At 34.9% G+C, this 26820-nt stretch overlaps 3 protein-coding genes across 5 annotated transcripts; 1 reads left to right on the top strand and 2 right to left on the bottom strand.

Moving 5' to 3' along the window:
- Positions 1 to 9574: 9574 nt before the first annotated feature.
- LOC145639537 (uncharacterized) lies at positions 9575 to 13072 on the bottom strand. Of its 2 annotated transcripts, none has more exons than XM_081690798.1 (2): positions 12697 to 13072; positions 9575 to 11562 (listed from the first exon to the last, which is right to left on the bottom strand). In XM_081690798.1, the coding sequence occupies exon 2, from the start codon at positions 11508 to 11510 to the stop codon at positions 9825 to 9827; it is 1686 nt and encodes a 561-aa protein (XP_081546924.1). In that variant the 5' UTR covers positions 11511 to 11562; positions 12697 to 13072; the 3' UTR covers positions 9575 to 9824. The 2 variants fall into 2 exon arrangements, with proteins under 2 accessions (XP_081546924.1, XP_081546925.1); XM_081690799.1 differs by lacking the exon at positions 12697 to 13072 and adding an exon at positions 11999 to 12132.
- A 2830-nt stretch (positions 13073 to 15902) lies between these two features.
- LOC145639536 (serine/arginine-rich splicing factor RS40-like) lies at positions 15903 to 20974 on the bottom strand. Of its 2 annotated transcripts, none has more exons than XM_081690796.1 (9): positions 20835 to 20974; positions 19796 to 19938; positions 18326 to 18438; positions 17863 to 18104; positions 17041 to 17319; positions 16890 to 16952; positions 16732 to 16806; positions 16565 to 16642; positions 15903 to 16369 (listed from the first exon to the last, which is right to left on the bottom strand). In XM_081690796.1, the coding sequence occupies exons 2-9, from the start codon at positions 19899 to 19901 to the stop codon at positions 16270 to 16272; spliced, it is 1056 nt and encodes a 351-aa protein (XP_081546922.1). In that variant the 5' UTR covers positions 19902 to 19938; positions 20835 to 20974; the 3' UTR covers positions 15903 to 16269. The 2 variants fall into 2 exon arrangements, with proteins under 2 accessions (XP_081546922.1, XP_081546923.1); XM_081690797.1 differs by lacking the exon at positions 20835 to 20974 and adding an exon at positions 18562 to 18797 and having other exon boundaries at positions 19796 to 19933.
- A 3316-nt stretch (positions 20975 to 24290) lies between these two features.
- LOC145638530 (uncharacterized) lies at positions 24291 to 25723 on the top strand. The gene is made up of 2 exons (XM_081689509.1): positions 24291 to 24609; positions 25407 to 25723. Exons 1-2 carry the CDS (start codon positions 24309 to 24311, stop codon positions 25709 to 25711), a joined length of 606 nt encoding a protein of 201 aa, XP_081545635.1. The 5' UTR covers positions 24291 to 24308; the 3' UTR covers positions 25712 to 25723.
- Positions 25724 to 26820: the final 1097 nt, after the last annotated feature.

The raw sequence follows: 26820 nt of genomic DNA, 5'->3' as shown, positions 1-26820 counted from the left end.
GCGAAAAAAAGTCAAAAATTTCTAAAATTGAAGGCTAATATCCACACTTTTTGAGAAATTTCGAATGTTTCAGCGCCTGGTGTCGAAAAGCATTGAGATTTTAGGGGATACATCTCGGGGTCATATAATGCCGTTTGGAACCATATATGTTCAATTTATGTTGTCATTAATATTCGTGGTAGGCTTAAGTTAATGTAATCGATGCAAGTTGTAAACTGGTAAATTGGTAGTTAAAAGGCAAATTGGATGGTTACACCCAGCCAATTAGAATCCCTGAGGGTATTAGCGACCATGGTAAACATTTTGGCAATTTTTATATTCGGGCTAAAAAAAGTCAAAAAATTCCTAAATAGAAGGCTAATAACCACGCTTTTTGAGAAATTTCGAATGTTTCGGGGCTTGGTGTCGAAAAGCATTGAGATTTTCAGGGATACATCTCGGGGTCATATAATTCCGTTTGGAACCATATATGTTCAAATTATGCTGTCATAAATGTACGTGGTAGACTTGAGTTAATGAAATCGGTGCAAGTTGAAAACGGGTAAATTGGTCGTTTAATGGTAAATTGGATGGTTCTACCCACAAAATTGGAATCCCCGAGGTTATTAGGGACCATGGTATACCTTTCGGAAAATTTTATATCCAATCGAAAAAATGTCAAAAAATTCCAAAATTGAAGGCTATATCCCTGCTTTTTGAGAATTTTCGGAGTATTCGGGGCCCGATGTCGGAAAGTCTTGAAATTTTAGGGAATACATCTCAGGGTCATAGAATGTCGTTTGGAACCATATATGATAAATATATATATTTTGTCATAAATGTTCGTGGTAGGCTAAAATTAATGAAATCGGTGCAAGTTGAAAACCGATAAATTGGTCGTTTAATTTCAAATTGGATGGTTCTACCCACCAAATTGGACTTCCGTAGGTTATTAGGGACCATGGTAAACATTCCGGTAATTTTTATATCCTGGCGAAAAAAAGACAAAAAATTCCAAAATTAAAGGCTAATATCCACGCTTTTTGAGAAATTTCGAATGTTTTTGGGCTCGTTGTCGAAAAGCATTGAGATTATAGGGGATACATCTCAGGGTCATACAATGTCGTTTGGAACCATATATGATCAATATATGTTGTTATAAATGTTCGTGGTAGGCTTGAATTAATGAAATCGGTGCAAGTTGTAAATCGGTAAATTGGTCGTTTAATGGCTAATTGGATGGTTCTACCCACCAAATTGGACTACCGGAAGTTATTAGGGTCCATGGTAAACATTACGGAAAATTTTATATCCGGGGGAAAAAAAAAAGTTAAAAAATTCCAAAATTGAAGGCTAATATCCACGTTTTTGGGAATTTTTGGAGTATTCGGGGCCCGGTGTCGAAAAGTCTTGAAATTCTAGGGAATGAATACATCTCGGGGTCATATAATGTCGTTTGGAACCATATTTGATCAATATATGTTGTCATAAATGTTCGTGGTAGGCTTGAATTAATGAAATCGGTGCAAGTTGTAAACTGGTAAATTGGTCGTTCAATGGAAAGATGGATGGTTCTACCCACCAAATTGGACTCCCAGGGGGTATTAGGGACCATGGTAAACATTTCGGCAAATTTTATTTCTGGGAGAAAAAAAGTCAAAAAAATACAAAAATTGAAGCCTAATATCCACGCTTTTTGAGAAATTTCGAATGTTTCGGGGTCCGGTCTCAAAAGGTATTGAAATTCTAGGTAATACATCTCGGGGTCATATAATGTCGTTTGGAACCATATATGATCATTATTTGTTGCAATATATGTTCATGGTAGGCTTGAATTAATGAAATCGGTGCAAGTTGTAAACCGGTAAATTGGTCGTTTAGTGGAAAATTGAATGGTTCTACCCATCAAATTGGACTCCCGGAGGATATAAGGGACCATGGTAAACATTTCGGCAAATTTAATTTCCGGGAGAAAAAAAGTCAAAAAATACAAAAATTGAAGGCTAATATCCATTCTTTTTGAGAAACTTCGAATGTTTCGAGGTCCGGTCTCAAAAAGTATTGAAATTCTAGGTAATACATCTCGGGGTCATATAATGTCGTTTGAAACCATATATGATCATTATTTGTTGTCATAAATGTTCGTGGTAAGCTTGAATTAATGAAATCGGTGCAAGTTGTAAACCGATAAATTGGTCGTTTAATAGCAAATTGGAAGGTTCTACCCACCAAATTGGACTCCCCGAAAGTTATTAGACAGCATGGTAAAAAGTTCGGCAAATTTTATATCCGGGCGAAAAAAAGTCAAAAAATTCCAAAATTGAAGGCTAATATCAACGTTTTTGGGAATTTTTGGAGTATTCGGGGCCCGGTGTCGAAAAGTCTTGAAATTCTAGGGAATACATCTCGGGGTCATATAATGTCGTTTGGAACCATATTTGATCAATATATGTTGTCATAAATGTTCATGGTAGGCTTGAATTAATGAAATCGGTGCAAGTTGTAAACCGGTAAATTGGTCGTTTAATGGAAAATTGGATGGTTCTACCCACCAAATTGGACTCCCAAAGGGTATTAGGGACCATGGTAAACATTTCGGCAAATTTTATTTCCGGGAGAAAAAAAGTCAAAAAATACAAAAATTGAAGCCTAATATCCACGCTTTTTGAGAAATTTCGAATGTTTCGGGGTCCGGTCTCAAAAGGTATTGAAATTCTAGGTAATACATCTCAGGGTCATATAATGTCGTTTGGAACCTTATAGATCATTATTTGTTGTCATAAATGTTCGTGGTAGGCTTGAATTAATGAAATCGGTGCAAAGTTGTAAATCGTTTAATAGCAAATTGGATGGTTCTACCCACCAAATTGGACTCCCGGAAGTTATTAGACAGCATGGTAAAAATTTCGGCAAATTTTATATCCGGGCGAAAAAAAGTCAAAAAATTAAAAAATTGAAGGCTAATATCCACGCTTTTTGAGAAATTTCGAATGTTTCGGGGTTCGGTGTCGAAAATCATTAAGATTTTAGGGGATACTTCCCGGGGTCATATAATGTCGTTTGGAACCATATATGATCAATATATGTTGTTATAAATGTTCGTGGTAGGCTTAACTTAATGAAATCGATGCAAGTTGTAAACTGGTAAATTGGTAGTTAAAAGACAAATTGGATGGTTTTACCCACCAAATTGGACTCACGTGGGTTATTAGGGACCATGGTAAACATTTCGGCAAGTTTTATATCCGGACGAAAAAAAGTCAAAAAATTCCAAAATTGAAGGCTAATATCAACGCTTTTTGAGAAATTTCGAATGTTTCGGGCCCGGTGTCAAAAAGTCTTGAAATTCTAGTGAATTCATCTCGGGGTCATATAATGTCGTTTGGAACCATATATGTTCAATATATGTTGTCATAATTATTCGTGGTAGGCTTGAATTAATGATATCGGTGCAAGTTGTACGTAAACCGTTAAAGTTGGTCGTATAATGGCAAATTGGATGGTTCTACCCACCAAATTGGACTCCCGGAGGTTATTAGAGACCATGGTAAACATTTCAGCAAATTATATATCCGGGCGAAAAAAAAGTCAAAAAATTCCAAAATTGAAGGCTAATATATCCACGCTTTTGAGAAATTTCGAATGTTTCGGGTTCCAGTGTAGAAAAACAATGAGATTTTAGGGGATACATACCGGGGTCATATAATGTCGTTCGGAACCATATATGATCAATATATAATGTTATAAATGTTCGTGGTAAGATTAAGTTAATGAAATCGGTGCAAGTAGTAAATTGGTAAATTGGTAGATAATGACAAATTGGATGGTTTCACCCAGCCAATTGGACTCCCGGAGGGTATTAGGGACCATGGTAAACATTCCGGTAATTTTTATATCCAGGCGAAAAAAAGTCAAAAAATTCACAAATTGAAGGCTAATATCAACGTTTTTTGAGAAATTTCGAATGTTTCGGGTCCCGGTGTCGAAAAGTCTTTAATTTCTAGGGAATACATCTCGGGGTCATATAATGTCGTTTGGAACCATATAGGATCATTATTTGTTGTCATAAATGTTCGTGAAAGGCTCGAATTAATGAAATCGGTGCAAGTTGTAAACCGATAAATTGGTCGTTTAATGGCAAATTGGATGGTTCTACCCAGCAAATTGGACTCCCGGAGGTTATTAGAGAGCATGGTAAACGTTTCGGCAAATTTTATATCCGCGCTAAAAAAGTCAAAAAAATTAAAAAATTGAAGGCTAATATCAATGCTTTTTGAGAAATTTCGAATGTTTCGGGGTCCGGTGTCGAAAAGCATTGAGATTTTAGGGGATACTTCCCGGGGTCATATAATGTCGTTTGGAACTATAGATGATCAATATATGTCGTTATAAATGTTCGTGGTAGCTAGCTTAAGTTAATGAAATCGATGCAAGTTGTAAACTGGTAAATTGGTAGTTAAAAAGAAAATTGGATGGTTTCACCCAGCTAATTAGACTCTCGGAGGGTATTAGGGACCATGCATGATAAACATTCCTGTAATTTTTATATCCCTGCCAAAAAAGTTAAAAAATTCCAAAATTAAAGGCTAATATCCACGCTTTTTGAAAAATTTCTAATGTTTCGGGGCCCGGTGTTGAAAAGTCTTGAAATTCTAGGGAATACATCTCGGGGTCATATAATGTCGTTTGGAACCATATGTGATCATTATTTGTTGTCATAAATGTTCGTGGTAAGCTTGAATTAATGAAATCAGTGCAAGTTGTAAACCGGTAAATTGGTCGTTTAATGGCAAATTGGATGATTCTACCACCAAATTGGACTCCCAGAGGTTATTAGAGAGCATGGTAAACATTTCGGCAAATTTTGTATACGGGCGAAAAAAATTCAAAAAATTAAAAAATTGAAGGCTATTATCCACGCTTTTTGAGAAATTTCGAATGTTTCGGGGTCCGATGTCGGAAAGAATTGAGATTTTAGGGGATACTTCCCGGGGTCATATAATGTCGTTTGAACCATATATGACCAATATATGTTGTTATAAATGTTCGTGGCAGGCTTAAATTAATGAAATCAGTGCAAGTTGTAAACTGGTAGTAAAAAGGCAAATTGGATGGTTTTACCCACCAAATTGGACTCATGTACGTTATTAGGGACCATGGTAAACATTTCGGCAAATTTTATATTCAGGGGAAAAAAAGTCAAAAAATTCCAAAATTAAAGGCTAATATCCACGCTTTTTGAAAAATTTCGAATGTTTCGGGGCCCGGTGTCGAAAAGTCTTGAATTTCTAGAGAATACATCTCGGGGTCATATAATGTCATTTGGAACCATATATGATCATTATTTGTTGTCATAAATGTTCGTGGTAGGCTTGAATTATTAATGAAATCGGTGCAAGTTGTAAACCGGTAAATTGGTCGTTTAATGGCAAATTGGATGATTATACCCACCAAATTGGACTCACGGAGGTTATTACAGAGCATGGTAAACATTTTGGCAAATTTTATATCCGGGCGAAAAAATGTAAAAAAAAAAAAATAAATAAAAAAATTGAAGGCTAATATCCACGTTTTTTGAGAAATTTCGAATGTTTCGGGGTTCGGTGTCGAAAAGCATTGAGATTTTAGGGGATACTTCCCGGGGTCATGTAATGTCGTTTGGAACCATATATGATCAATATATGTTGTTATAAATGTTCGTGGTAGGCTTAAGTTAATGAAATCGATGCAAGTTGTAAACTGGTAAATTGGTAGTTAAAAGGCAAATTGGATAGTTCTACCCACCAAATTGGACTCGGGAGGGTATTAGGGACCACGGTAAAAATTTCGGCAATTTTTATATTTGGGCCAAAAAAAAAAAGTCAAAAAATTCAAAATTGAAGGTTAATATCCACGCTTTTTGAGAAATTTCGAATGTTTGGGCCCGGTGTCGAAAAGTCTTGAAATTCTAGGGAATACATCTCGGGGTCATATAATATCGTTTGGAACCATATATGATCATTATTTGTTGTCATAAATGTTCGTGGTGGGCTTGAATTAATGAAATCGGTGCATGTTGTAAACCGATAAATTGGTCGTTTAATGGCAAATTGGATGATTCTACCCACCAAATTGGAATCCCGGAGGTTATTAGTGACCATGGTAAACATTTCTGCAAATTTTATATTCGGGCAAAAAAAAGTCAATAAATTCCAAAATTGAAAGCTAATATCCACTTTTTTGAGAAATTTCGAATGTTTCGGGACCCGGTGTCGAAAAGCGTTGAGATTTTAGGGGATACATCTCGGGGACATATAATGTCGTTTGGAACCATATATGATCAATATATGATGTCATAATAAATGTTCGTGGTAGGCTTGAGTTAATGAAATCGGTGCAAGTTGTAAACTGGTAAATTGGTAGTTAAAAGACAAATTGGATGGTTCCACCCAGCTAATTGGACTCCCGGAGGGGTATTAGGGACTATGGTAAACATTTCAGTAATTTTTATATCCGGGCGAAAAAAAGTCAAAAAATTCCAAAATTGAAGGCTAATATCCATGCTTTTTGAGAAATTTTGAATGTTTCGGGCCCGGTGTCGAAAAGTCTTGAAATTCTAGGGTATACATCTCGGGGTCATATAATGTCGTTTGGAACCATATATGATCATTATTTTTTGTCATAAATGTTCGTGGTAGACTTGAATTAATGAAATCGTGCAAGTTGTAAACCGGTAAATTGGTCGTTTAATGGCAAATTGGATGGTTCTACCCACCAAATTGGACTCCCAGAGGGTATTAGGAACCATGGTAAATATTTCGGCAAATTTTATATCAGGGCGAAAAAAAGTCAAAAAATTCCAAAATTGAACGCAAATATCCACGATTTTTGAGAAATTTCGAATGTTTCGGGGCTCGGTGTTGAAAAGCATTGAGATTTTAGGGGATACATCTCGGGGTCATATAATGTCGTTTGGAACCATATATGATCAATATATGTTGTCATTATAAATGTTCGTGGTAGGCTTGAGTTAATGAAATCGGTGCAAGTTGTAAACTGGTAAATTGGTAGTTAGAAGGCAAATTGGATGGTTCCACCCAGCCAATTGGACTTCTGGAGGGTATTAGGGAATATGGTAAACATTTCAGGGCGTAAAAAGTCAAAATTTTCCAAAATTGAAGGCTAATATCCATGCTTTTTGAGAAAATTTGGAGGTTTCGGGTAGAGTTGTCAATTTGGGTAAACGGGTCGGGTTTGGGTCAGTACGAGTGGGTTGGGTCAATTCGGATTAATTCCATAACCTATGCAGGTCGGGTTTGGGTTGGGTCATGCTTGGTTCGGTCATGTCGGGTCATAGTTCTTATCGGGTTTTGGCCGAGTTTAGGTTGAGTTACGTTCGGGTTGTTTGAATAATAGGTCGGGTTTAATTCGGGATTTCACGGGTTAAAACGGGTTAAGGTAATTCTCGGGTTCGGTTCAAGTCAATAATTTGCGGGTTAGAATCAGGTCGGGTCGTTCTCGGGTTTGAGTCGGGTTCGGTTCAATTCAATAATTTGCGGGTTATAATCACATCAGGTCATTTTCTAGTCAGGTCATTCTCGGGTTCAAGTCGGGTTCGGTTCAAGTCAATAATTTGCGGGTTATAATCAGGTTGGGTCATTTCCAAGTCGGGTCATTCTCAAATTCAATTCGGGTTATGTTCAAGTCAATAATTTGCAGGTTACAATCAGGTCGGGTCATTTCTAAGTCAGGTTATATTTGGGTTCAATTAAGTATAAATAGATAATTATCATTTTTATCAAGCTAATTATTTCCTTTGACTATAATATATATGACAATATACTAGGGAGCGTCTATAATTTAGGAAGATAATTATCTCCTTTGACCATACAACAAATATATACTATATTTAACTCTTAAATTTGAGGATGTTGCTCCTTTCTGTTGCTGGCCTGGACCGACTTAGTCTCCCTAGACAAAATGCTTTGATCAACAATAATTAGGTGGTCTAAATTGCATTTATGGTGATTTGAAATCGGGTCAGGAACAATTTGGGTTGAATTTAGGTCGGGTCAATAACAAGTCGTGTTGATTTCGAGTCAGGTAAGTAACAGATGGGGTTGAATTTTTTTGGTCGGGTTAGTAATAGGTCTGGTAAAATATGGATCGAGTCAATAACAAGTCGGGTTGAATTTGGGTCAGGTTAATAACAAGTCGGGTTGATTTCGGATCGTGTTTGTAACAGGTTGGGTTAAATTCGGATCGGGTTAGGAACGAGTCGAGTTAATTCAGGTGAGGTTAGTAACAAATCGGGTTAAATTCGGGTTTTGACGGATTAAAACGGGTTTGGGTCGATTTCGGTTCCAGTCGGGTTCGGTTCAGGTCAATAATTTACGGGTTACATTTGGGTCGGGTCATCTCCAGGTCAGTTCATGTTCGGGTCCGGGTCACACATACTCGAGTCAACTCGGGTCTAGGGTAGGTTCACGTCGGGTATGGGTCACCATTTTTTTGGGTTCAGATGGTTCGGTTAATAATCGGGTTTAAATCGGTATTTCAAGTCGGGTCAACTTTTGACACCTCTAATCCTGATTAGCTGCATGAATTAATTTAAAAGGGTTTCTTCTCAAAGAGTAATAGTAGCCTTGGCCATACTTCTGGGATGTAACACATACATGTCACAAAATTTGGGGGCCGACGGTCCAATAAACCCTTCTTTTTCCATCCATTATTAGTACTCCATACTTCGTCTTTCTTTTTGTCCCTTGTTAATACTCCATACTTCATACAACGGTACGAGTACAAAATTATTAGTACTAAACTACTACTCCTTGGCCCTAGCTGACAAAATTGGTAGCTGCTACGAAATAGCGGTATATGTTCTTGGTACTTGCACAGTTGCGCAAACAAAACTAATCAAAATCCTGCAGTACACACTGATTTGGAATGGTCTTCAGTCTTCTGTTTACAACCGGTTCACACAGGTTGCATGCTTGAGAAGAAGGTTTATCATGACTCGTACGAGTACATCTCATGAGAAACAGAAGTTTGGAAACTAATCAACATACGCCTTATGTCCTAACGAACCAAACCTATAACCAAGAGTCCACTCTCAGAGTTTCATGTTCGGAAGCAGGAACCATCAACCAGAATCTCATACGAGCATAGCTCGACATCAACCCATGGAGAAAACAGAAATTAAGGGAGATTAACTTCAATTACACTTCACAGAAAAATATTAATGAAAGACCAAGAAGTTCTGACCTGCAGTGGAGGCTGATGTAATGCATTTTAATGATTGTAAACTTGGAAAATCCTTCAAATTCAGACTAATAATAATATTCTGACTGGTTTAGTGAACCCCAACAGCAAGTGAGTATAAAGCACCAGAATAATGATTAACCCTCAGAATCTTACACAGGGTTTAGAATTGTTTTCTTTGACCAACTTTCAACAAAGACATACTAATTACACTGTCAAACATTTTATTACCAAATGGTAATAAATTAGCAGATTATACTTTACCAACATAGATTTGTTTGAGCTTTCGTCTAATTACCTGCTTAAAGACGAGATATACAATGAAACAGTCGATACAGTTTAAGTAGGCAAACAATGCAAGTGAATAGCTCAAGATAAATTGCTATGACTGGAAACTTTCTTCCAGGATTGAATACCATACTATAAATTATTCTAAGAAGGCACACATACTACTGGATACAATATAGTACATGGTTAAACATGGTCAGACATATAATACTTTTTGCTTAATTAGCTAATTTAACAACTGCTGTTTCATATAGGTTATGAAACCATCATATGCTAAAAAGCGGAGTAATACGATGCAAACTTACGTAGCTCTGGCCTCATTTCCTGCTGAACATGCTCTTCAGTCTCCCTCTTTCCAAACGTTCGAGCAGTTTCTTGGCACCAGGAACATCCATTTCTGTCAGCTTCTTTAGATACCCGATTGCACCATATGACACCATGAGTTTCTTGCATTTCTTACTCGATGAGAGACAAAGCAGACACAACACTGCATATTTCTTGGCCGAATTCTGGGGGTTTGAAACTAGTAATTGAACCAAATTTGGAACACTCTTGTCATCTTTCTTCACTTCCCTACAATTATGGGAAAGTGTCATCAAACTCGAAAGTGCCTGTGAAGCAACCTCCCTAGCACCATTTGTCTTGGCCTCGAGCATCTTAATAAGTAATGGGATACACCCAGCTTCGGCCACCATCTTTTTAACCTCAGTCGAGTTGCAAACCTTACAAATAGCTGATGCAGCAGCCTGCTGAGCCCCCACTGATCCAGATTTTAAAACATGGACTACTCTTGGGAGAAATCCGCGTGATTCAAGTAACTCAATCGAAACAGATGCTACTAAATTTCTCAATGCCCCCATAGCAGATTCCTGAGGTAAAGGCCCATCTAGGTAAGTCAATAAGCTTCTAATCCCCCCTTCAGAAATAACCGACCTTCGGAGAGCTTCATTGCTTGCAGTGAGATTCTGCAAGCATTCAGCTGCATATTCTTTGGATCCTAATAAAAGCCCAGAATCAAGAAGATTGATCATGACTTTAACAATCCCTTCCTCGGCAAGGGTTTGCCTTACTTCAGGAACAGCTGATATGTTCTTCAACGTGCACGCAGATGCAGCTTGTGACACAGAATCTCCTGCTCTGCACATTTCAATCAAGGGTCTAACACCACCATGCCCAACGATGGCTCGAGCTGTTTCAGATGACATTGATAGCCTTTGGAGAGAAATTGTGGCCTTCTCTTTTCCTACTAAACTGCCTGACTCTACTAACCTTATAAGAGGCGGAAGAACTCCTTCCGAAACCAACCAATTCTCACAGGATCCTGATTCTGCTAATGAGCATATAACAGTTACAGTTTTCTCCCGAATTCTAGGAGAAGTTGCTGTGAGAAGCTGCACCAAGGCAGCAATATTGCTTCTTCCAAGAACAGATAATACATTCTTTTCATCCTCCTTCATTATCTCAACAAGAGTGTCAAGAGCCTTATGTTTTGCCTCCAAGTGCCCGATTTGAAGGCGAGCAAGCAACTCCCTTATATTGACATGAGCATTCTGATCAGATTCAGATGATGAGGAACTCGACGAAACTGAAGGCATCGTAGCCTCACCAAGTACCCCAGTCTTGATCAGCAAACCACAATCTCGAAGATTCAAGTCCAATTTCCCTGACAATGAATCAAGATCACTCTGCATACGTAGCTTCCCTTCATACTTCTCTTCAATACACATATCAGCTAACTCAATTGCCTCATTCATCGTCTTCGAAACAGCCTGCAACTGCTCCTTACACAGTGTGTTCTTCAAGAAGCAAGGATGACTAGACAAATCCGACAAACGAGAAGGGATTTGTTCCAATTTCGATACGATCATCTTCCATCTCCCCGGAAACCCCTTAACCTGTCTTGATTTATTAAGTGCCACAGGAACCAACTCCTGGGCATGTAATAGCCATTGTTCAGCTGTCTGATCATCCACCAAACTACCCTGACCTTTCTCTTCCACCATAGCACCTATTTTTACTAACTCCAACTTTGATTAATCAATTGATCAGCAGAAACTGCAGTCCAATTACAGCAAAATTTTCGACTCAGTAACACGAAAAGATCAACCGACACTGAAACAGACTTACAGTACATACAGATTGAACTTAGCAAGGTATCAATCTCAAAGAGAAACACCCAAATAACAAAAGTAATTAAAGCTTGTAACTTTATGACATACTACAAATATAAAATGGAGTAGTTACAACAAAGAAGTGTCACAGAAAGCCCGTTTTACATAAAACAACAACCGCCCACCAACAGGAAAATCAAAGTACCTCTAACAAAGCCCCACCATGTGTACTACAACTATTATATAAGTAGTAAAAATTGTGAATTTATCATCCATTTCCTATGAAAGATTAAATCTTTTTATTTTTTTAGAAAAAATTGTAGAGGTTTAGACATCATAGTCACTTTGATGGATATTGATTATGATTTTGATACTGATACCTTTTAGACTAATCAAAGGCCGTTAGAGTGAAATAAATCGTCGGCGTGACTAATTTACTAAAATACCCTTTTAGATTTCAAAGTGTGTAATCTATGAATGATTATAAGGGAGTATGAGGTAAAAAGAAAGTATTTTGATGAGATTATCAAGCTATTAACTTCAATTGAGCTAAGCCAAGTGGTATTAAATCTAATTCTAAGGCTAATAATTTTGATAAAGACAAGTACAAAGGAGATTCCAGCTATCTTTTGTCAAGATTAATCCTTGGTATAACGTATTTTGTGGGGTTTTGTCTTAGCTTTAAAGAGACGAAATTAGTCTCTTTCTACTAATATATGGAGTGGATTTGAATTTTTTTCAACCTAACCCACTAAAATTCTTAGGAAAAATTAAAGCAACAAAGCCAAAATTACATATACATCGTCAATTTTCCTTGCCTAATTTATACGGAGTAGAAATCGTCTTGTATGATCAAAGATAACATATCGAATTTTGCTACTTTAGTCGGTAAAGCCTCGACACGAGATCAAACCCCATCTACATCATTACCCTGTCTAGTAAATGATCAAAGGTGACAAGCATATACAAGTACAATTACACAACACAAAATACAGAAAATTGGGGATCAAAGCAAAAGAGAAAATCTTTAAAGTATTAATTTTTAGTGAAGCAAAAGAATCTAGCATGAAGAACTAACCTTTAAGAATCAAAAATACAGAAGCTTGTAACTTTATCTCAATACAAAAGTAACCACCCACTATAGCTTGATCTTCAAACTTCACCTTCTCTTTCTCTCTCTAATAAAATTAACCATAAATATTAAAGATTTGATCTTTTTGAGAGCAACCCAGATTAATTCCTGAGAAATTTAGATACACCCAGAATTTTAATTTTGAGTTTGAAAGAGAAGAAATGATGACATAAAACGGTCAGCAAAATTTAAAAAGGAAGAATCTTTTGAAGTAGAAGAAGAGAGAGTGAAGTTAATAGTAGTAGAGACAGGAACCCATGTATTTGAATTACTAGTTTTAGTTAGTAGCAAGTGGACAAGCTACATAAAAAGGAGAGATAGAGTTATGTGTTTATGTGAGGAGACAATAATAGTAACATTATTATTTCTTATGAACTGCATTTCAAAAATCAAAACTTTATGTTAAAATTAAACAAAAAAATTTAAACTTTGCTGTTATATTTTTTTTATTTTTTTTTTTTTTTGAAAATTTGTGTTGCTCATATTTTATTTGAAAAGTCAAACGTGACAAAAATATAACCAATGGAATAAGAATTTTTTTTTTTTTTTTCCAATTATGTTTTATATGGCACTTGACATTGCATTTGAGCATTAAATAAGTTAATTTTTTTATTGAAAGAAACATAAAAAAAAATAATAAGTTAATTTAAAGAGCACTTTATATAAGTTTACTCCCTTTGTTTTTCTTCTCACTTATGGTAAAAAAATTTGTGAGAAAATCAGTCAAATTGAGAAATACAATACAAAGTATAAAACAAAAAGAGTAACAATTTTAAATTTTTATTATTAGTCTTTTTAAAGTTTAGATTCATCAGTTAACTTATATTGAAGCTATTAACTATCAAAGTATTAAGCTAAAATGTTATACGAGTAACTTTTTTAGATAGATTAAAAAACCTTAAGAACTAAAACAACCGTAAAATACTTAAAAATGAAAGTACGGGGAGAGTTAAACAGATCCTCACCGCCTAGCATCGTCACTTCAATTAGATACAAACTGCAAAAAAAATTTACAAGTGAGTTAAATTAGACTTAGGATTTGTTCTTATTGACTGAATTGAAGTTTGGCATGTTGCTTATCAGAGGGACAAGATTGGAAAAACAAGTATTTCAGTATTTGACCGTTGGGATTAGTTGATCAAAATATTTGAATTTAATTCTAATTAAATTTCACAGATTTTGAGGTAAATCCAAAGATGATGTGGAGGTTGGAGTACAGATGTTAAGTGGGGACGGCTAATGAGTGCCACTCATGCTCACTTTCTCAACCACGTGTGTTAAAGTCTTAAAGTTGGACTGGAAATGCTTTGAGCGTGATTTTTTTTTTTTTTTTTTTTTTTTTTTTTTTTTTTTTTTTTTTTTTTTTTAATACAAACTTGTTAGCCATAATATTTTTTGTTTTAATTTTTTTTTTTTTTTTTTTGTAAAAAAAATTATTCCTTTACATGTAATAAAACTTACTCCATAAAAGGTAGGAAATGATTTGCAAAGAAAAGGGTAAAGGTTAATTAAAGATTTGAGGAAAAGTGACTCAATTATTTGATAGTGATATGATTTTACATTTTGGAATTGCCACCCCAAAGATATTTTTTACTTCTTATCAACATATTGATTACAAATTTATATTTAATATTGAAAATAATTATATACACTTCAGTGTATGGACATTTAATAGTATTTTTTTTGTCCATATAACGAAAGATACCCGAGTATATATAACAATCTCTCATTAGATATTAATGGTTAAATTTGTGCATTGTCAAACATGTCTTATCAAGATGCATCATTAATCCTAAAAAATTGTTACTCCGTACCTAATTTCTTATCCATGAAAAAAAAAAAAAAAAATTCAATTTTGAAATTTATTTATAATAATGGTAGGAACATATTGGAAGCCCTGAAATTCATTGCATTCCTGATTCCACGACCCTATGTCCTAAATCGTACAATAATAAATTACGTTCAAATTTGAAAAAAGGGACAAAAAATACATGTACACAAAAAAAGACATTAATAATGTAGCATAATGAAAATGAAAGAAAAAGATATGATGAAATTGTGGTCCATGAAATTACAATTAGCCCTTCACCATTCGTGGCTAGAAGCTTCACTAATTTATAACATAAATTAATGTCATTCTCATCTTCCTATCTTTGAAACAATATTTCCCAATTCATTATTTATAGGATTTGTATGACCCCATTATTATTTACTCCTATGTCATACGCAAAAGACAACAATAGCTTTCCTAACTACGGAGTATAATTAAATTACTATTATTTAGAAAAGTATTTGAATTTCGTGAGGCTCCTTTGTTTTATTTCGAGGAGCACACCCAGTTTTGAAAAGTGTGATGATTTAAAATCTAATCAAGCTCTAATTATGTAGCTTAAGCCAATTATACAGGGTATGAATCAGTTTCAAGAAAAGGGTACCTGTTTTTCAGATCTTATTCAATAATGAGACAATTACTCCCTTCTTTCTTGTTCATTTTGAATTTCAAACCGTTATAATAATCGATGTTTTGAAGCTCATATCATTAGTCTTGTGATCTTGTCAATTACTTGTCAATTACGAGTATAGACTATTGTGTTGATGGGATGTCTCCGTACTATGCTACTTTCAAATGGTAGACCTTAACCCGAAGTTGTACTCCGTACCAAATAATTTAGGAACTTCTTAACCAGAATAAAGATCATATAATGTTCACTGATGACTTTCGCTAATAAGAGCTTCAAAACAAACATCTTCAAAATCAAAATAATATTACTTTCGCTGTATAACTTTTAAAAAAATTTCTCTCAAATAATACTCCATAATTGTAAAGTATGCAAGTTGCATTATTCATTACTTATACTATTGGTTAACTCAAATTTAAAAACAAAAAAAATCATTATAATATTGGCATTTGGGAGGGGGGTTGAAGATTTTGAATTTGGTTACCTTTTTCACAAAACTGATAACTTGAGAAGAGAACACAACAGTAAGCATTGATTTATCCAAAACGCGTGCAACACTTACATAGCCAGATCGTAACGCTGTTTCCTGTCTGCTATGCATTGCTTGCTGTACACAGGACCACAAATGATAAATATTGTATTCTACGCGTATTTGAGGATAAAATTCTACTACTATTAAGTACAAAGTACCCGTACATACATACAGTAAACTACTGAAAAATAAACATAATCCATAATCTTACAAATGATTTTGATTTAAATTCAAGCTCGAGTATGTAGCCTAAATATACCGGCGAAACAGGAACATATGAAGGGTTTGAAACAACTAGGGCAAAAATGAACCTTCTTTGGAAGCAATATCAAATACAATAAGCCACTAACACAAATCAAATTCAATCCTAAAATTGTTGATACAAGCCTTTTCACAAATAAGAAATTACAGCTCTTCTCTAGAAACTGCACTGCCAAATTAACAACACAAGACCATCTCCTCGCTTACCATCTCAACCTCTCTCAAGAAACAGCCCGGTAAAATACTGACTTAATACCATCTCCTTGCTTAGGATCTTGACCTTTCGCATGGTGGAGGTGACCTTTCTCTTAGTGGAGGTGACCTTTCTCTTAGCGGAGGTGACCTCTCTCGTGGTGGAGGTGACCGACTGCATTAATAGTTAAGGTGCAATGAAGTGAGTTCACAATTGGGGTGAAGAGAGAAATGGAAGGTCACTTTGTTTCACAACAAATATGAATAAACAACAGGGGGTTGGGGATTTAAAACTAGGACCTTAGGCCAAGATCTCTTCAGCTGGGTGAACTGGAGGTCTGGAGGTAATAAAGATGGAACGGGCACATACCTGTGATATCTTCCTCCATTGGCGGGGCCTTCGTCTTTTACATAATCAGGACTTCCCTGAGTTTCAGGTCTAGAGCGGCTACAACAGAATAAAAAGCTTAAATTTAAGTCTCCAATTGAGTTGAAGAATGAGAAATGGAGATAAAAAGGTAGGAGATTAAAACAAACCTGTGGTATCTTTCATTAGCAGGGCTTTCATCTTTAGCATATTCAGGAGTTCCCCTAGCTTCAGGTCTAGACCGGCTGCATCGACAGTATAGGTTAAAAAAATGCAAGTCCCAAAATTTAGAGAAATGTAGAAAGTCAGGTTGGAGATTAACACAAACCTGTGGTATCTTCCATTAGCAGGGCTTCCAACAGGAGATCCTCGAGCATCAGGTCTAGAGCGACTGAATCAATAATATATGTTACAAAATAAGTCTTTAGTTACAGAAAAATTATCAAATCAAAACAGTAAGACTGCAGATTTACACAAACCTGTGGTATCTCCCATTAGCAGGGCTCTCATCTCGGCTGTATTCAGGACTGCCTCTAGCTCCAGATCTGCCACCATTGCCATAGTCAGGGCTGCCTCTGTCCCTGCGATATCCATAGTCTGGACTACCCCTCTCCCTGCGATATGGACTTGGAGATCTTCTACGGTAACTTCCTCTATCAGGAGACAAGTCCCTGCCCCTTCTATCGGGACTGTGACCATTACTTCTATCATCATCTCGAATGGCATACTCCACAGTTATAACCCTGTCCATAAGCTTGCTGCAAGCAATCAAATAGACAACCATCAGAAAAGTTACAGAATGATATAAGCAGCAAATCCAATGCAGACTATTGAATAATTATATAAAAAAATTAGTTAATGATCTTATTAACAATAAGCTCAGATTAGAAAAACTCATTACGACCTCATGATAAACCACATCTCTATGACTTTGACATAACCATACGACTCTAAACACGATAATACAAGTTCAATCTCTCTTTAGCCATTCTAAAGGTGAAATAAGTTGCTTAAATAGTCAATTTGACAAGCACTTAAATCAGGTAAGTCCCAGTAGCAGAAAGCAGTGAATGTGAGACTTCTAGCATATGGTACACGACAGGTATAAATGAATGTTCCAAATTTTAGGCATTAAGCACAAACAAGAAGGATGCCTTTATCCATCGTAACATAAATCTAAAATTTATAATTACATCACATTTTAGAAGAAGAATGTATATAAAATTTCAAAGAAATCCAATAATACTTCTAGTATAGAGGGGAAAGAAACATAAGAATCAAAATACTTAATTGTTCCCAACCTCATGTTTGTAGCTTCCAATGCTCTAGTGGCATCCTCCAGGGTTTCATACTGAATGAATGCAAAATTCCTCCTTATCCTTATGTTGGCAATTTTTCCATGCTGATCAAAGTGCCTTTCCAAATCCTTGGACTTAGTATAGATAGGGTCAAAGTTAATGACAAACAGGGTTTTAGAAGGTTTGTCATTAGCTGCAGGTTTTCTTGCACCGCCACCACCCGGCCTTCGACTGTCACGTTCTTGCTGCAATTCAAAATCAACTTAAGTTTTATACAACCTAATTCAGACTGCTCAAAATATGAAGTCCAACTTGGTTTTGGATTGGACAAGAAAAAAACAAAGGAAGCAAACTTCAGATTGTACAATGGTTGACAGGAAAAGCACAGAAAGTAAAGATACCAGATGATCTAAATAGTAAAGGTGTACAAACTGAAAAACGATGTGGAATAACTGACTGTAGTTACCTTAGTCCACTCAACCCGAAGACGCCGCCCTTTCCTCCCAAACTCGGCTCGGTCAAGTCTTCTAATGGCATCATCAGCGTCTTTCTCATCTTCCATATAAACAAAAGCAAATCCTACAAATTTAAAATATTAGTTCTGTACATATAATTTTCAAACAAACAGTTGTTACACCAGCTAATTGATGATTCATTAAACCTGACGTGGCCATATTAAAGACTAGGAAGTAAAAACAACACCTGCTACTGAATGTGAAGTCATCATGATTTATTGTTGATACATGTCAGGAATTGAAGACTGGACAAGAGGCATGATAAATGAAAAGGCAATGAGTGTCTCAGAAATTATGTTCATGCCAAGCGAATCAGATTGGTTCTTCAAGTAAAACATAGGAGGATGGTGCGTGGGCACAATGCAGAAAGAAAATGCAGAGAATCCAATCCATCCAAGAAACATATGGATAATCCAAAGAATCCTGCGCCAAAGAAATTATTGAGTGCAGGGTTCTATAGCTTGAAAAGATGATTGTCTGAAAGGGAAACAATATACACATCTATCCAAGAAAAAATATTTTTTCAAGAATGCGTTGACCCTTCCAGAAGCTTTGGTGTTATATTCATAAGTATGATGGACTCATCAATCATACTACTCTGCCTCGGAATAGTGATGATGTTTCCTTTCAACATGATGGATCAACAGCGTCAATTCTCATCATCTTCTCAATTACAGGGAGAGGTGCCAGTGATAATCCTGTTGATTCCTTACCAAGTGATGACATCCAAATTGAAATGGGAGTACAACAAAGAGTAGGAATCAATGACATTTCCACTGAATTTGAGGGGAGAGCATACTTTAAAACAAAACAAAACCAACCCTATTCTGGACAATAACCTTCCCAATCCTAGTCAGCATATGGAATACCTTGGCAAGAGACCAATTCGTACCCAAAAAACACAGTAAATGTACCCAAAAAACACAGTAAATGCATTTACTGGATACCAATAAGGCAATAAGCATTAAAAAAAAATATATATATATATATATATATATATATATATATATATATATCAAATACAAACTCTGCCATAAAAATTGACAAGATATAGAGAGGCCAAAATGTGAACACCCTATACATACACTTCAACAGTCAATACAAAAAGAAAGTCCATTTCCAAATAAAAAAAAATATATATATACAAAAAAAATACAACACAAAGGAACCATATTTATGATTTTGAAAAAAAAAAAAAGATAACCATAATCATTTTCTCTCATTTCATATGGGAGAGAGATCAAGGGATCAGAAATAAAGAATAACAATAGCAGCATTAGTAGAAGTTGGTAGTAAAATCAACAACAACAAACAATTAAAGCTTACGGACAAAGAACGAATTCAAGTCCTAAAACATGAATAGCAACAAAAAAAAACTAAGCGTTCAAAACATCAACAAGAAGAGCCAACATAATACTGACCAGACTTCATATCCACCCTTTCCACCCTTCCGTATTTTTTAAAAAGCCGCTCAACCTCAGATTGCCGCGCATCATATTCCAAGTTTCCACAGAAGATGGCCCTCATCTTGCAAAGCTTCAAATTAGGGAACCTTCAAATAGCACTAGGAGAAATAAAAAAGAGTAAGGAACATCCATTGCCCTTAAAAATAAGAAGGGGAACGAAAATTAAGAAAGTGACTTCACAAGTTTTAAATTTCACCAATTAAAACTGTAAAACCATGATATATGCAGAGAACATCGAATGGATACAAAGAACTAAAAATGTACATCATTCAGCCTAAATCAATAGCTTAAGACGATAAAACGCTCCAACGTCAAATTTTTGGAGAACGTACTGTTAAACCCCAACACATCAAGTCATCAACAAGCTCTAATAGCTCAACTTTCATGTCGATTAATCGATTATTACATCGCAAAACAAGCTTTCAATAATTAAACAGCAATAGTATATCAAATACCAAAGTAAAAGCATAAGCACGACAATGTGATCGGTCCAAAGCTCCAAACCCCAATCCCCCTCCTAACATTCAACTCGACTGTAAACTCCGGCGTAATAAAATTAGACCAATTTATAATGGTAGCAACCATTTAGCTAGCTACCATAAATTGTATTCTAATAGAGAATAGATCAAATTAATGAGCAATGAAATCATCCAAACTAATAAATTTATAGTGAGCTCGTATACATCAGATCAACAAATTCTTAATTTACTGCGATAATAAAATTAGGGTTTAAGAGGGTTTTTTGAATTTTGACCAACAATTTGAAACCGACATAAAAACCCTAACCTAAAAAATCCAATTACAAACTGAAAATCAACCAAAATTATCAAGAATAAAAACTCAAACACAGCAAATTTAACCCAGAAAAATGAAAAAGAATATGCACGACAAATTCAGATATATGATTTGTGAGTAAGAATGGTTTGATTAGAGAAAACGATAGTAGAGTTAAAAGTTAAAAGCATGGATAGAAGAAAGAGGAGAGAGAAAAAACCTTAGATTTAGGTGATGAGAAGGAGTTTCAGACAAACTCAGAGCAGCAAGCAACCAAACTCAGTTTCTGCTCGCTGCCTCCGCTAGGTTTTACTGCGAGGAAGATGGTTCAAGGCTTCTGTCTATTTCTTTAATACGAGAGTGTACTCGTGCAAAATGCACGGGATATATATTATATTAGAGAAATATATAATATATTTAAAATATAGGAAGTTGATTTTGATGTTAACTTAGACGTTATTCTTTTGAGCTGTTATTGTTTGTTGTGTATTTGTGGTTTGATTTGCTCTACTGATGCCTACTTAGCTATGCCACTGAGTATTAGTAATACGCGAACACTCGTTCTGGCTTGCTGACATTTCTCTTCTCTGTTGAAATCTGATGTTCTTTGCTCTACTTAAAAGAACATGGTCTTACTCTTACCGGTGGCCACGCAATGTGGCCAACTATTATGGGATTTAGTTTGTCAAAGTTATAGAAGATACTCGTTCAGTATTATAGGGGTTACTCGGTTAGTGACATAAGGGTTGTTCTATCAATGCTCTAGGAGTTACTTTGATATTTTGCAAGCAGTTATTCGGCGAGGCTAGTCACGCAAAAAGCGTGCTGTACATTAATACCAAAAAAGAAAAAAAAAAAAAAAAAAAGGTGGTAGGTGTAGTTACTGTTTTTTTAAAAAAAATAAAAATATATATAAAAAAATTGAAATAAATAAATAAAGTATGGGATAAGGGTGGGTAGTTATTTTTTATTAAAAAAAAAAAAAAAAAAAAAAAAAAAAAAAAAAAAAAAAAACCTCAAATGCATGAGAGTTTAGCACTGGGGTTTTGGAGGCTTCACATTAAAAGTGACTCTGCAATTATATATTAGATTAGGGACTACTCCGTACTTTTATTCACTCTTGCGGTCTGTTTTGATTTACTCAACTAAACTGAATTAAATAGAGAATAAATATTCCCTCCGTTTTCCACTTTTCTTTTCTGACCGTTTTTAAATACTTGCTCCATTTTCCTTTTTGGAAAGTTTTACAATATTTAATTCATTTCTTATACTTAGTGGACCCAATATAACACTCTCTCTTCTCCTATTCTTCCACTACTTTTACTTTTTACAATTTTTAATTTTCTCAACTACCCCACTACCTCCATATTATATTACTTTATCCAAAATCTAACTCCGCGCATGGAGAAATGAAACAAGTATTTAAAAACGGAGGGAGTATTTATGAGAGATTAATTAGGAGCTGAACTGAACTGAAATTAAGCTGAAGAGAACATGTCCTTACTTCTTATTTCATCCGTTTACACTTCCAAAATGTGACCGGTCTTTTGTTTTCAATAAAAATTGGCTTACGTTTCAAAAAAAAAAAAAGGCTTAAAATAATTCTCTCTCCGTTTTTTTAAAAAACATTATTTTAATTTTTGCATTATTCACATGTTTTATTTGACTTAATTTTTTCTGTTATTATAAAAATAAATGTTATTTTATAGATATCATTAGATTCATCATATTGTCATTTTTATAACATAATTTTTTTTAATAATATTTAACAATAGAAATCGATACGTAAAATAATGAAGTGTGATTTGGATTAAACCAAAGGAGTAAAATAGGGTTGATTATAAGTGTTCGGCAAAATATAGATGTGAAGGTAATTGTTACTTGTTAGTTGTGATAATAGTTGTTAGTTGTCAACAAGTTGTTAGCTATATATGAAGATAGATAATTTAGGTATTAGTGTTTAGTAAAGTAGCGATTGACTAGCTGTTACATATAAAAATCGATATTTTTCTTAAAACTATAGATAAAATTTTCAACAGCTACCTCTAATCTCAAAGGGTAATATTGTTAACTTTTGATAAAAGCTATCTCCACCACTAAAAGCTATCTCAATCACTACATTACTAAACACTCATATTTTTTGTTAACTAGTTGGTCAATCCATTAAAGATTACCTAAAAGTTACTCAAAAGCTATTGCCAAACACGCTCTATGTTAAGCCTAATCCATGATAATGATTTTTCATCATTTCATTGGTAATTGGACTAAGACTTTAGCCGGGCCAAAACAATTGGTTGCAGGATTGCTTGTTTGGAAGTGTAATTGTAAAACAATTACAAAGTATTTCCTACTCCGTATTATTTGCTGAAATGTCTTTATTGTTTATTGGATATTGCTAACAATCGTCCCGGGGCGTTAGCTAACTACTCCGTACTTAATATATTACTTAAAATAGAATTCCGTGCATGACAAAATCACGCATCGATCCATGTAATTAATATTATTTTTACTTTAATGTTTCCACTTTTAATTCTCTTATCTAACGTCCTAGAAATGCTCGTCAGCTCTTGCTTTGTTTATTTTAGACAATGGAGTATACATCAATTTTTTATTGAGTGATTTTACACTAACAATTGATAGTCAAATCAATTAAGGCCATGTTTGGTAATTGGCTTTTTAATGGCTTTTTGGTTAGCTTTTGGCTTTTTAAGGTGGTCAAACAGCCAAAAAATGTGTTTGGTAATTGGCTTTTTAGTCAGCGAAAAAGCTGGCTTTTAAGCCAAAATGAAAAAGCTGCTTTGAGTAGCTTTTTTGTTGGCTTTTGGCTTGTTGGCCCACAAATTATCTAATAAACAGCCAACAACCACCAATTAATTTACCAAACACTTTTGTAAACAGCCAATTTCAAAAGCCATTATAAACAGCCAAACATTCCACCTGGTCAAACAAGCCAAGTGAACCAGCCAACAGCCAACCGCCAACAACCATTTGCCAAACAAGGCCTAAATCAATTCCAACATTCCTAGTTTCAAACACATTATTTAATAAGGGTCAGTTCACTTCAGTTTAATTTCAATTCGGTTCGGTTCATTTCAGTTCAACTTCAATCACTTCAGTTCAACTCCTAATTTCCTTAGCTTCTTTCAGAAACATTTATTTCAACTCTATTCAGTTCAGTTCAGCTCCAATCAATTTAGTTTAGTTCTGTTCAGTTCAATAAATATGAACATGCCCTAAATATAAATACATTCCTACATCATTTTTTTTTATCAAACAAGTTTACACTAACAATTGATACACTAATTCAACTGCTAAACCAATAATGCAACCGCTAAACCAATACCGACATACTCATATGTGTTATCATTTATTTAAACGAAACCATTGATAGTCAACCAATACGGCAATACCGACATAGCGACTTACGTAGTACATACTATACCGTGTTATCAAACACCGCGCCAAAGAGTGCCAAAGGGGTACAAATGTACAATAATCATGTTTTCATGCACGTTATAATCAATATTGTACTTATTCTATTAATCGCTAATTTGCTACCTCCTTATTCTTTCATCAAAATTAACCATTCATTTCTTCAACCATTTAATTAAACTCGGTGATTATATTCTTAGCACCATAACCAAATCCAAAAATGGCAGACCCATCACTTGACCAAGAAATAGCCCAACACAATATGACTCAACCTATGAAGGGGATCGTCATAGATTACACCCCACAAGTTTGTGACCATTGCTCGCATACCAATGAGATCGCGATCACCTTCGACGACCGAGGCGGCTCGCGCTGGCGATCTCCCGGTCGTTACCAATATGGGACCTTTAGTGCTGAAATCCAATGTCCTAAGGGGAATACTAGTGGTCTTAATTTCAATATTTATCTTTCTTCTTTGGAAGGTGATAATTGCCAAGATGAGATCGACTTTGAATTTTTGGGCAAGGATAAAACCATTGTTCAGACCAATTATCACACCTCTGGTATTCTTTTTTATCTCTGTTTTTTTTAGATCTAGTCAATTCAATTTGGGTCCGAAAAACAAATTAAAAATATAGAATTTTGTCTAGGAGACCAATTTTTTGACTATCTAATTCATTTCATTGTTTAACCGGACTAGTTTATTTTAATTTTAATTCCTAACATAGTAACACATAGTCGGATGTCTCAAACTTCCAAGTTTAGCACGTAAGAAATAAAATAGTCATCCACAAATCTACAATTATACATGTTGATCGTTATAAGAGAAATTACGGACTGTTACAAATATTCTATATACGTGTATCTATTAATTTGTATTTATGAACATTAACGAATTCAAAATTTATAATTCCGTTATTATATTATGAATTTATGATGCCTCTATACCATAGAGACATTGGCTCAAGCCGCTCAACTAACTACGGAGTATATGTCTATACTAAATGAGTTAGGTGTATCCACAAGAAATACCTAACTACAAGAATATAGTTTAAGTTACCTATTGGAGGGCCATGAACCTAACTACATAATACTCCGTAGCTATAATAGCTGACACTTATGTACTCTTTTAATGTGCGACAACATTTTCAATCACGTCGATGTCAAAAAAAAAAAAAACACTTTCAATCACATGTGGGTTTGTTGATAGGCTCAACGGTTACTGGTGATTTAAACTATACACATTAAAAAAGCAAAGAAAAAAAATGACTTGATTTAATGACTTTATTGCCCCTAGTACTTCATGCTTAATGTTGAAATAGAAACTTTAGTGAATTTGATATAAATGAACTAAATGCAGGAACTGGGAACAAGGAGGAAATTCATGAGTTAGGATTTGACTGTTCAGATGGGTTTCACGAGTACGTGATCAAGTGGTTCCCAAACGTAATCGAGTGGCTCATCGACGGGAAACTAGTGCGACGGGTGGAGAGACAGAGCGACTCTGCCTTCCCTGAGAAGCCTATGTTCCTCTATTCATCAGTCTGGAATGCTAGTTACATCGATGATGCGAGGTGGGCTGGTCCTTATGTAGGGTGTGATGCGCCCTATGTTTGCCGTTACAAAAATGTTCATGTACCTATTGAATGTGCAGTTGAGGAATGACTTGCTTTACGTTATGTTGTTACATTGAACTTCGTTATGATTCATGTTTTAGGCTTTTTTTTTCGTCCTTATAATTGTGTTTGATATCATAGATAATTAGATATTAGTGATCGAGTCACTAATATATTTTATAGACACAAGACTGAGGTTTAATCTCTTATGTTAGGTAATTCGGTTCATGCTTATAATACATTTATACCAATAATATGTTGTTTAACGGTAAGAAAGGAATCTTCAGACATCATAGTTAAGGGATTCAATCCCTATGGCTATTAGAACAATTTGAGGATGAAGATCACACTTTACTCTTTCCCCCATTCTTAACTTCTTTAAGTGTTTAGCCCCTTAATCTAGGTCGAACGGATTATTTTTATACTTTTTCCTTTCCTTCGGTTGAGAGTCAGACCCAAATCAATTTTGAATTGAATTGTCATTCCTATTTAGTGGACCTCTGATATGCATTAAAGGGCCATTTACGAGCATGACCAAGGATTCCCCATTTAAATTAGTTGTGTATTGGAAATTTGGAATCCTGATAAGATTTCATCCTTTTCATTTCCAACATTTGTGGTGTGTGCACCATTAAACATAAACTAATTGACTAATCAACTACATGACTCCCTTAATTAATCAGTACAAGTTGCCACACATTAACATTATTTTACTCCTAAATTATACGTAATCTGCATCTTGCATTATTACATGAAAGATCTATCATTATCAAGACAAATTACTTGATTTTTTTTTATTTTAAAGAAAGACGAATTATTTACTTTATTTTGTACTTGAGGAATGAGGATTGTCACCAAACTCACCTAATGTTCATTTTCTGTGTGCTATCATTTTCAACTTATTCAATATTTTCTTTATGAATTTATATGAACTTATGGCCTGTTCTCATACGTTTATTTTCAGTTCAATTCATCTTCTAATTTCCTTCTCTTATAAAATATTTATTTCATTTCAGTTCAGTTCAGTTCAGCTCAGTTCAGTTCAGCTGAATTCAGTCTATGAGAACAGGCGTTTATTTTATCTAAATTATATTATGCTTCTATAAAAAAAATGATATTATATCTAAATGTTTTTGAAATCTTTGTCTAAAAGTCATC

This window comes from Chenopodium album, chromosome 7, assembly GCF_948465745.1.
Source record: "Chenopodium album chromosome 7, dcCheAlbu1.1, whole genome shotgun sequence".
NCBI classification, from domain to species: domain Eukaryota; kingdom Viridiplantae; phylum Streptophyta; class Magnoliopsida; order Caryophyllales; family Amaranthaceae; genus Chenopodium; species Chenopodium album.
Note: the sequence above shows the minus strand (reverse complement) of the source record. Positions and strands in the feature narration are given on the sequence as shown.

Bases quoted from the DNA above. Each gene is read 5' to 3' on its own strand.
- LOC145638530 (XM_081689509.1), top strand. From the start codon at position 24,309: ATGACTCAACCTATGAAGGGGATCGTCATAGATTACACCCCACAAGTT. The intron at 24,610-25,406 runs GTATTCTTTTTT...AACTAAATGCAG, and splicing joins GACCAATTATCACACCTCTG to GAACTGGGAACAAGGAGGAA.
- LOC145639537 (XM_081690798.1), bottom strand. From the start codon at position 11,510: ATGGTGGAAGAGAAAGGTCAGGGTAGTTTGGTGGATGATCAGACAGCT.
- LOC145639536 (XM_081690796.1), bottom strand. From the start codon at position 19,901: ATGAGGGCCATCTTCTGTGGAAACTTGGAATATGATGCGCGGCAATCT. The intron at 18,439-19,795 runs GTCAGTATTATG...TTAAATTTGTAG, and splicing joins AAGGGTGGATATGAAGTCTG to GATTTGCTTTTGTTTATATG. The intron at 17,320-17,862 runs GTTGGGAACAAT...GATTGCTTGCAG, and splicing joins TTGGAAGCTACAAACATGAG to CAAGCTTATGGACAGGGTTA.